At 43.3% G+C, this 11470-nt stretch overlaps 1 protein-coding gene across 1 annotated transcript in view; it reads right to left on the bottom strand.

The window, feature by feature from the left end:
• Nucleotides 1–1092: 1092 nt before the first annotated feature.
• The window catches only part of TOMM70 (translocase of outer mitochondrial membrane 70), a 561013-nt gene continuing 550635 nt past the window's right edge, over nucleotides 1093–11470 (bottom strand). The window contains exon 12 of the mRNA XM_069639990.1: nucleotides 1093–3123. Within this exon, the coding sequence (XP_069496091.1) occupies nucleotides 2970–3123 (154 nt within the window). The 3' untranslated portion in view covers nucleotides 1093–2969. The remainder of the gene's footprint in view (nucleotides 3124–11470) is intronic.

Raw genomic sequence — 11470 nt, 5'->3', positions numbered from 1 at the left:
GGAATGTATTCAAAATGCTAATTATACCAACTGATGTTTACATAGATACTGTTCTTAATATTTATGAGTGTCCCTGCCTTACAGTTTATAGTTGTAAAACCCCAGCACCACAGGCAGCTGGAGACTGGAAGGAAGGTGCCGGAAGCCAATATGTACAGTGTTGTAAGCTTCATTAGGGGTGTATGATTAATAATGGCAACTGCTGTGTCATACCATAGATCAAATGGCACGTAAGGGGTAAAAGCAAAGGATCTGCTCTCTGCCCATCTCAAACGTTTTCATCCTCAAAATGGGTAATCTGCACCATTTCATGTCAATTCAAATACTTCCTTTTTAAAGTCTTGGTCATGCACTTATTTTTACCAATATGCAACCAGTGGTTGATGTGCATGTTGGGATAAGTAAGCAAAGAGATGAGCGTAAGGTAGGGAGGGGGATCATGGAGAGGCGGGGGACGGGTTTGGGGGAAGACCACATACAAAAGTAAGCTGGTCAATTGCTGGTTGAGCAAAAGCGCAAGACGAAAATACTTAAGTCGCTCAAAACAACAATTGGTCGCTTAAATGATCCCTTTTGTGACCCTTGTCCTAGCCATGTAAGTAATATATCATGCAACACCCATCCTCCAACCCTGCAGTCTTCCAAACTGAAAGCCCAAGCAGGTGGCAGCAGTTTGTGGCGTTGTCTTTTTAAGACCAGCTCAAAGCTAGCACCCTTTTTGCTGGTAATTCCCACCAGATACTAGTGTCAACTTGTGATTGCAAGAATTTCCACCAATTTTTTGTGCTAAACTGTGATTGCAAAATAAAAGTAATTTTCTTCCACCAGTGGTGATTCTGCTAGCACTATACACATTACAATAATCAGGGTTTCCACTGGTTTGTAATGGCATTTTTACATTCCATATGCCATTGCTAACAGAAAGGTGGTTTTCACCAGCTTTAATGGATTCAACCCTTTCTGCAATGGTCTCTAAAATGTTATGTCCTAATATTACAAAATGAAAAACAAATGTGCATGCAACGTCTTCACGAGCCCCCACCATAGAGGTTAGATTGCCAGCATTTTGCAACAAAGTGCACAGTTAAACAATAATTATTAAACGTCATATTTATTATGTGAATTTACATGTGAAAGATATACAAAAGAAAATTACAGAGAAATGCCTTTTTAGTGCAGATTCTAATATTTTGGGAACAGGCAACAGTCTGATGATTGGAATGCTATAATTAAATGGCACATGCTTCCTTTTTTAAGTTATTTTTATTTGCTGAGGTTGGTGGGAGGATGAGAAGAAAATCTGAATGTCACTATGTAGATCAGGCCATGCACATAACTAAAGTCAAGACACAGATAAGTCAACATTATTTGTGTTTGAACATTTTAATTCTGTTTTTATAAATTAACCTCCACCAATGAAGGTTGATCTTTTAAGTTCACAAACTACCAGGCTCCTTTTCCAGCATGCCTTCTTTTCCTTGTAAATATCAGGTGTCCCAATGTGTATGCAGAACTAATAGATGAGATGCTTCTGGTTTGTAATGTTTGCTGATAGATCGTACTAATTCACCTTTTGAAAAATAACACTACATATTAATTTCACAAGCTGCTTAACAGCATACAGACAAAGGAATTTACCAGTAAAAGATCTGTGCCTTTGGGGCCACTACCAACTTGGTTACCAGCTTGTGAAGGGAGCAAAAAAGGCCTCCAGGAACAGGTATATCCGATTCTATTTTTTGACACTTTTTCAGTGTCCATGTTTTTGTTGGTATGTGTACTTACCATTTTTATTCCTTCAGTGGGACCTTTGTACCTTAACAGATTTTAGAATTGTGTCAAATGAAAAACAGTGAGTAAAGTCACAATGGTAAGCTTGTAGATTACGCACATTTTGGATCAGTCAATTAAAAACAATATGCATGTAATATCCCTTTGCCAGAGAACTGATAAAAACAAAAAATACCAACGCATAAAATAAGCACCAGAACATGGTATATTAAGGGTTGCGTTTGGATGTTGCTGCTTTGTAGTTATACATGGTCTACCATTTCAACAATGAAGTGGCAAGAGTTGGGGCAGATAACATGTAGACCAAAAAACTTGAAAGATTAATATGAAATGTAAAACATCCTACATTCAATGATAACTCTATGTGGCCTTTAATGGTCATGAAGTTTATGGAATTCCGTTGGGTGTTTGAGGCACACAAGAGGATAGGTTACAACTACTGGTGGGCATCTAAATCTTTACCACCTCTCATCTGGGAGAATATTCTGACAAGCTCTGAAAGAACAGTACATTCTTGCTGATCAAGGAGGTACTAGTTTGAACATTTAAGTTCTCAACACATCCCAACAGCTTGAACATCTCAGTAAATACACAAGCTTTAATTAGGCAGACAGAGATGGTAAGGGGCAAGAAATATATGTATACGATTTTTCTACTTGTAAAGAGACCAATATAAAAAACTGCCAAAGAGTAATGCAATTTTGTTTCATGTAAAACTCAAAACCAACCCTTCTGGAATCAGTAGTATATAAAAAAAATCTATTTACAGCACTTGCCATTTTATCATTAACAAATAGCATAAACAAAGTAATGCTGTAAATTCTTGTTTGTGTATAAAACAAAATGTACCCATATTCTATCACATTCATAACAGTGCAGGCAGTGGAAGGACTTTAGTTTTTATTTGACTGACCAAAATATTTTTGGGCCCCATGAAACATATCTGAGTTCTCAACAAACCTCTGGGGGTGTCCAATAATTGGTTTGAAGAGAAAAACTGCCCTAATATTCAATTCCTACAACACCTTAACATCGATATTCAGCAACTAATGACAAACAGCATCAACAGGAAAACAATATTTTGTTATATCTGGAACCCTGTAACAGTGTTTCTTGGTTGGAGTACAAAGTAGCAACTTCTTTTAGAGATTTATTTTTTCAGTTCTTTTATGTCCGGGTTACAATGTTGGAGGTTTTAATCCATATTTTTTTGCAACTTCTGTTTGGGCATAGGCAGCATCACACAATGAGTATAGGTGGGCCATCTCCATTTCCGACTTGGCGAGGTTGATAGCTTTGTTGAACATATCAATGGCTTTAACAAGATTTCCTCTGAAATGAAGAAATCAAAGTCAGGTTCTGCTGCTTTTTTGCACACACATATGTAAGGAATGCACTCAATTTGTATAATGCACCATGCATAGAAGAACAAAGGACTTACCTTAAGTTATTTTCTTTCTGATGAATTAGTCCTTCCTCACAGATTACTCACATTAGAAATAACCTCCAAATGCAGGTCTAGCTTCAGGAACTTTTTCTGCTACCATAACCTGCTTCAACTTTGCTATGCTTCGTGCTCGTGGCTCTGGATGTGATGTCATGGGCGGTATGTAAATGCCAATTGTGCAAACCGATTCCAATGATGCACATTTCCTCCATACAATCATCGGCTGAGGAACCACAGAAGTGAAATCCCTCATTTTAGAATGACTCAAAAGCAGTACAGAACAGGGGGAAGGAGAGTGATAAACCATCAACTACATAAACTCTGAAGCCCAACAAGACCAATTAGGGTATCCTGTGCTACAGGAATCATGGGAGTGTTGCTTACCAAAGACAGTCAGGGAAGCCCACGTAGTTACCCGACATATGTGCATAATAAGAGCAACACTCTGCAAAGCGGATGTAGCCGCTATGCCTCTGGTAGTATGTGCTCTGAAACCGGCAGGCCGTTCCTTCTTGGCTAGATCTAGCATTCTGAAATTCAGCAGAAAGGCTGCCTGGATAGTGTGTTTGATAGCAGCCCTGCCAGTCTGAGCACCAGGAAAGATCCAGTCTTTCTTCCTGATGTCCATCATCTAAGACACAGTATCAAAGAGCCCCCTTAAATTCTAAACTATAAAACCTCTGCTCAGACTTCCTGGTATTTCTTCCCTCCAACTCAGGCAACTAAGACAGAGTAGTAACTTTTTCCATGGAAGAGGCGAGGTAAGGAAGATTAAAAAAAAGGCTGGAAATTACTCGAACACTACAGAAGTGATGGTAATTGGGGAAATCGCCTAAAGGTTAAGCAACCTCAAAGGTCATTAAAGCTAAGGCACCAACTGAGGAAACATAAAGAACAAGTGTCAAATTTCATGCATGAACAACACACTGGCACAGTCGAAATTGGCAAGATAGCTCCAGCAAAAACTGCAGAACAGTGGTTATGAAGAGAAATTCCTGTTCTGGAATTCTTTAAAATATCAGAATAGTGGTTACATTCCTCTTAGAAGTGCCAATCCGCAGGCCCCTCCCCCTGGACAGCCACAACATTCCAGAAACTGCAATGTCGGACAGGATAAAGGGTCCAGCCACACTTCTGATGGCACCAGTTTGGTTTGAACAAATACACCATCTGAAGGGGAAGATCAGCTTAGTAGCCAGTTTACTGACTAAAAGCAACGTCAGACATCATCCCACTCACTGTAACTCAACCTCTCAGAAGCCAAACACAAAGATTGAGGCTCTTCAGGTGCGAATGCAAGACCCTGCCCGTTGACTGGGAGGGCAGGTCTACTCTCACCAGGAAGGAAAGATGGACATGTTCAGAAGTCCCAGATCCCACGTCCTCCATGACCGATAGTGTCAATCAGGATAAAGCTAGACCAGACACTTCACTAGTCACCAAGAATATAGGAACTGAGGTGAACACATAAGAAATTGAAGTTCCACACTACAATCAATGATTCACCTACTTAATGGAACCAAACAGCTTGCCCATCCTGTTGACACAGGAGGGGGAAGAGATCCACTTGAGTATGTCCTGCAAAAGGCAATGATCTTGTCCAGAAAGTTCTAATTTCACAGTTGTGAGACTGAGGAGAGCATGCTAAGGGCATCTGAAACAATGTTTTCCATCCAAGCCAGACATGCTGCCTACAGGGAGGTCACATGCTCCAGAGCAAAGAACCAGAGTCAAATTGCCAACCTGCATAAATGTAGCAACTCCACATAACCTCACTTGTTATGAGATAATGCATAGTCACTGCGTTGTCTCTCAGAATCTGGACACTTGTCTTGCACAGACAGAAGTAAAGGCACTGGGGATAGTCTGATGACTCAGTTCCAGGAGGCTGATGTGCTCCTCAATTCCCAGGAGTATTACAGTTAATTCACTGTCACATCATACAGGTGGGCACCCAGGTCCAAGAGGTATTCATGACCACTGTCAGCTGAGGCAAAGGTAGTCCAAAAGGCACCCCCTAGAGCAAATTGTTCACTGACAGTGTAGTAGCCACTGAAGTGATCTCATGCACAACTTGGCCATGTGACGGATCTGTGAACTTCGTCCTTTCTTCTCAGGGGCGAATCAACCCCCTTTGAGACTACAGAGGAGCGTCCACTCTACAAAACCATCCCCTAGGTGTTTGGGAAAGCGGACCTCACTGGCAGTGGCTCCCCTCTAGTGGACAAGGACTACCATTCCCATCCGGAACTCCCTATAAAGGATATCCTGTCTGCCTATATGTGAATAGAAACTACTGATGTTTCAGTTGATCCTCGCTCGAAACACACAAACATAGCTTCCTGAACGTTGGCTCAAAGTAATGCTGGAATGTTCAAACTCAGCAGCAGACTGAGAACACTCCCCTTTTAAGTAAGGGGTGGAGCCGTGCTACACCACAGAGCAGGCGGTGGCATGGAGGAAGCAAGAGACGAGAGAGAGCGATGCTGGGAGGTCGGCATGGGAAATGGTGCTACTACTGTGACTGAGATGGAATAAAGACTGTCTTAACTGGTTGCGTGACCACACTGCAGCCGTGGTGGGCCTGGTGACTGCGAACAGATGGCCAGATGAGGCAACGGAGGAACAAATCCTCTGTTCTCAGGGCAAAGACTGCTGAGTGTGTTGCGGCTGACATTTAACTGACATTTTTCAATCTGGAGAAGAAGGGTTCAATCAGTCTGTCCAAGACATAAAACTAGAGGTAAGGAAACCACCAAGTTGGTGGAGAAGTTTTAGGGAGAATTCTCTCTTTAGGCTGAATTTCCTAACCTAGTGAGTCCCCCAGCAGCTTTGCTGGATTTCTGGAGTTTGTTTTTTTCCTCCTGCCAAGAGTGAGACTCTTTCTCCCACTCTTGGACATGATTTATGGTGTTCCTTTGACTGCTCATGTGTTATGGGCTCCTTTACTCCATAGGGTCTCATGTTTTTACTATGTGTGTTACACAGCACCTTCCGTGCAGTAACACAGGGGTGTCATAGTGACACCCCACCATAGACTCCATACCCTGGGACTGACTACTGTCTCCCAGGGCATGTAAAGTCACCATTGGCTTTACTAGTCCCAAATTATTAGCAGAAACCAGTACAAACCATCATATTGTGGACATACTGGTCGGGGCAATTCGATTGCCCCGGGGTCTGTTAGACGAGGGGACACGTCTCCGTCCCCCCTGATCGAGTTTTGGCTGGTGGCAGTGGAAACTACTTTTTATATTCGATCGCAAATATTTTCCTATGGGATTTTCCCATTGTTCGAGGCTACCAACTTTAATTATTTAATTCTCATAGCCTCGAACATACCGCCGGTTTATTTAATTAATATTCATTCTCCGGTTGGTATTTTTTGCCAAGACTCGATTCTAAAATGGCGTTTGTGTTCTCTTCTGTGACTCCAACCCAAGTCGAGCCCTTTGTTCCACTTTTTGGCGGGCTTCTCCATAGAAGCCTCCAAAAGTGGTGCAACTCTGTCTGGGTACCACAGGGGGTGTGGGAGGGGGTTTAGGCACCCTGGACTGAGTTACCTTGGTAACTCAAGTCGCACTCTTGTGTGATTGGCCCAAGTGGTGAGCCGGCCGGCTCACCACTTAGCATGTTTGAGTGACAGCTAGGCTGAGTGAATGGGGGTTTTCTGCATAAAAGCAGGGCTTTGGGGACTGGAACTTCAGAAGTCGCCACAGGACCTGGGAATCCGACGAGGGAGAAGCTGAGCCGACCTACCACGACGACACCACCGGTGGAGCCCTGCAGAACCGACTCGCCACTTCCCGACGACAGAGAAGATCTCCCAGCTGGAGAGGCTTCTTCCCCCGACTGGTGGGCACAACCAGTTTACCTTTCTTTCTTCAGACCCCAGACCGGTTTGTGGTCAAACTGCCCGTGCCAAGCACCCCAGCAGCCGGATAGCCACTCGCCACTGAACCGCGAATCAACGGACCGCTCCTTGGTCCTGAGAAACTCTGCGGCTGGTCTCTTCCCTGGCAGCGCAACGGACTCCGGTCTTCCTCCACGACGAGATCCTCTTTTCCCCCGGACGAAGCACCGACTTGCATCCGCTGCCAGGAACAACTACTCCCGCTGGAGCGTTCTCACCACTTTAAGGTACTGTGTCCGCCAGGCCTCCCTTTCTAAAGATTGCTACAAGGTAATAATAACTCCTTAACCTTCTGGACTGGGCTGGCCGCCTTGATCCTCTAACTGGTCCCTTTCCTTGGTCCAACTCCTTTTTGAACCATTACAAGACTTTTTGTGCACTGCAACCGTGTGACCTTGGACACATTTCGTTTCGATCCTCCTAAAGCGGATCCAGCCTACTGACTCTGAATTCACGGTTTTACCTTGCCTTCCTCTCTTGTTATGCTCTTGTAAAAGTGTTGGGATCTGTTTCAATTTGTTCTCTGCTTTTCTCTCCCTTTTTAAAACGAATTATTAGAGTGCCATCTACGTTAAGCGCTCACCGCTGTCTGAAAAATAAGTGGGGCTTTACTTAACACTTGTCTAATATTCTTTTAAGGGAGTGTATCTTTTAGTGACCGTGTTTTTGAATTGCTTACTATTAGTGCCTGTGTGTTTTTCTAGATGTGGTTTTAAATAAATAATTATATCTCTTTTACACCAAGCCCTGGTCAGTGTTTACTTGTTCTATTGGGTTCTCTTGACCTATTGTGAATACTCTGTATACTGCCCAACTCTTCTTGAGGGAAGTCTGACTGCTCAGCCACAGCTACCAAGTGAATCTGTGTGGTACAGACTGCTACCAAGTGGGTTTACTGCAAAACACCTGTAGTCTTAAATCTTTTGCAGTGGTCCCAGAGGGAACTGCACAGTCGTTCTTGTTAGGCAGAAACCTAAGGGAGTCATCCCTCCACTCAAAGAACTTGCAACATTTAATTTGTAGAACGTATTACAACTTTTCTTGAAGAGCCTAAAGAGATCTGAAAACCTTTCTTTGGTGAACTGTGAAGAACACTGTTTTAACATGTGACCAATACCCAAAGATAGGCCCAAGTAACATTGACCGGACTAAGCCCGAACTAAGGGGATATTGTTCTGGCTTATTTTAGTTTTCTTTCCCTAAAGCGGTAGGGCCGTATAGTAAATAGGTTTATGGACGGAGGACTCCCTTTGTTTTAACATACAACAAACACCTTTAGTTTATAGGCAGGGAAATCCCTCTAAGCGATGGGGACAGTTAGGCATTTTTCCATTTAAGTTAAATTATATCATTGAAATGACAGTCCCAGCACTAGAAAAATCAGACCCAGAAGGTACAGAAATTGACAAGCTGGGATCGGGCTCTGGGGTTAAAAGAATCGCGCCCGCCGCATCTTCCGAGAGAAGGCCCTGCACAAACATGTGTCCATATCAGCCCAGATGCTCCAGAGCACCTGAGTGGGAGCTATGTTCTGTTGTTGGGGATTATTCTTATAGACTTTAGTATTGCTGGTTTCCCTAAAGTAAATCTTGTATTTCCTACTGGCTTTGGCCACACTCGTTTCCCTTCCAAATCCTGAACTGAAGAACTCGTTTCTAGTTAGGGAAAAGACTGCCTCAACCATAAAAAGAATAGCTACAGTGTTACTTACCTGTTATTGTTGCCGCTTTACATTCTTAACCTACTTCTGACACAATAATGCAATGTTGATACAAATAAGTGCTTTTACTGCCCTGACTAAAGTCACTCAGTGTGTGGATAAAAAAGTAAAGAATAATGTACTCACCTGCTTTATTTCTTCCTATTAGCCTAATGTGTGTTTGAGGTTATTAGTTGATACAGGATTTCTTTGGTTATCACTTGCCTTGTGTATATATAAAATAAATATAATGTAATGTAACTAAATGCATGTTTCTTTGTATTGGTGTATGTTCAGATTTATGGGTACTGATTTACAGCTCACATTCCTCCTTATAAGATAAGCCTGGCTGCTCTGCCGCTCTACCAAACTTGGGTAGTACAGGCCTAAATAAGAAGCTGGGGCCCTAAAACCCATGGATAAGTCTTGTAGAGGCCAATCCCAATTGGACTTTAGAAAAATGTACCCAACAGGAAGCTACCTGCATTTATCTACAAGACCACTGCTCAGACTTGATGCTGGGTTTGACTGCGCCATCAAATTACTTCCTGGATAGATCAGACCAGGACCCTCCTAGTAAAATACGTCTGCCCTTTAAATTGACCCTTGCAGACCATGACAAGGCAGTTTGGTTAAGGCAGGCCTGACCCGAAAAATGAACGATTTGGTAAAAAGGTCCACCCAGCTCCTTCCAAACTGGCATTCCTCTCCTTTCGACACCCTCCAGAGCGTAGTTTTCTAAGCAACCACTGCAGGCTCAAGGTCAACCACCTTTCCCACCTGAAGAGTGTTTACATCTGGTAGACTGGCCTTGCTCGCTGTCAATGTACCTCACGCACTTGCCAGGCACCCCCACTCTTTGTGGAATATCACCGGAGGAGACTGAAAACCCCTGCCCTAAATTGAAAGCTGGATTCACCAAACTAGTTACAAATGGAAAAGGGGCTGCTTGCAAATCCTCCAAGCAGGCCTAAATAATGCAGATTGTGTGACCTGGTTGATGGGCTACGGGACTGTGTTCCAGAGGTATTCCTGGTTTTAGACTTGTAGATTTGCTCCAGATGGATAAACAAAACTCCTCAGGCCATTTGGTATTGACCATCTTTTTAAGTGTCTTAGGGCCATGGACAATGACTGGGCCTGTGGCCCACCCTACACCCAAGGCATTTGAATTTGTCCCTGTACAAGGACAAATTCACAGTGGTCCTTATGCAAGATCCTTCGGCTCTGGAACTTCAGGATGGTCTGTGTGGCTAAACCTTGGTTGTGGTGCCCGCCAATCTTCAGAGGGACAACATTCTTATCGTTCCCTATCTTGAGCACGCTTCCTGGAGTTGGTGTTGGGCCGCATACACCACACTGGCTGCTCCCTGAAATTCCTGTGCCGACCACGAAAGTGGCAGCGGTGCACGGTTTAAATCCTACATCTTTCTGGTGCTAGAAGCCCGACGGAGAAGGAGATTGCACCACTGAGTCCTGTGGGAGGTCAGGAGGAGGACACGGACGCTGATTAGACATTCTACAAAGGTGTTTATTAAAGAATAGGAATAAAGCCCATCTTTCCCTATTCTACAAGGCATCCATACTCAACGAAAGTAGCTGAGGTGCTTGTCAGTAAATGTTTATAATTGAAAGCGTCCACCACTAACCTATCTGACACTACCAATATTTTGACAACTCAAAGTCAGGAAAATGGATCCCTTCTCCAGAAGTTTGATGACTTGTGTCTCATCCACCTTTCAATATAGGATCTTTAGATCTTCTTTAGTGATCACTTTTGCCAATTCATACGTTCCTTTGTTAGAGTTATAGGCTCTAGTTTCTTCTCTTGTCTTTTACTTTAAGGATTAATCCCTCTCTTGTTCACCAATAGACTTCGCTCACAACCCTCTGGGGTACTGGCCAGTTTTATAGTCCTTTTTTCTCTTTTCCTGGGTCTATTTCTACAAAGTCCAACTTATCTTCAGGCGTCTTGGTTCTCGCACGTTTTATTTCTTAGGCCTCCTTTGGATTCATCATATATTGGGGCCCTCCCAAAATAGCTCTCTTCTCTTGATATTTAGGTTCCAATATTGCTCTTTTTACTAAGACGAGTATGAGGACTCCAATAATGATTTTAGTTTACTTTTGTAATATTATCTCTCTTGACTGTGATGAGTGTGTACCATTCTAATGATGATTCTCATTCACTAGTTCGGTTTTCTCTCTTGACAGCAACGAGGATGAACATTCCAAGAATCGTTCTCTCACTCCCCTTGGTCCGCAGTTATCGCCATTACCTTCAGTATTTAGGGTTAACACCACTGGGTTTCTCGTTTGGGGAGTATCGGCTTCCTTTCTTCTCATTCGTGCTTCTCGTTGTCCCTCATCCATTTCTCTTCCTTCATTCGTCTTGGATGGTGCTCTGGGATATTGGTTACTGGCCTATATATCGACTGGTCTCGGCATGGTTATCTGGACCCCCTGGTCCACCACAAACCTCCTGTGGTCACGCCCCCTATCGCGGCATCTTTCAACTCCTTGGCTTCGGGACGCTGTGCATCACGCTTTAGTTCATTCAGAGTCCTTGATACTGGCAGCAGCACACCTGATACCCCTTGGTTCCTAACAGCTGTAGGAC

The sequence above is a fragment of the Ambystoma mexicanum genome, chromosome 7q (assembly GCF_040938575.1).
Source record: "Ambystoma mexicanum isolate Mex_15411 chromosome 7q, UKY_AmexF1_1, whole genome shotgun sequence".
Classification (NCBI taxonomy): Eukaryota; Metazoa; Chordata; class Amphibia; order Caudata; family Ambystomatidae; genus Ambystoma; species Ambystoma mexicanum.
The sequence above is the reverse complement of the archived record's forward strand: the minus strand, read 5'-3'. Positions and strand labels throughout refer to the sequence as shown.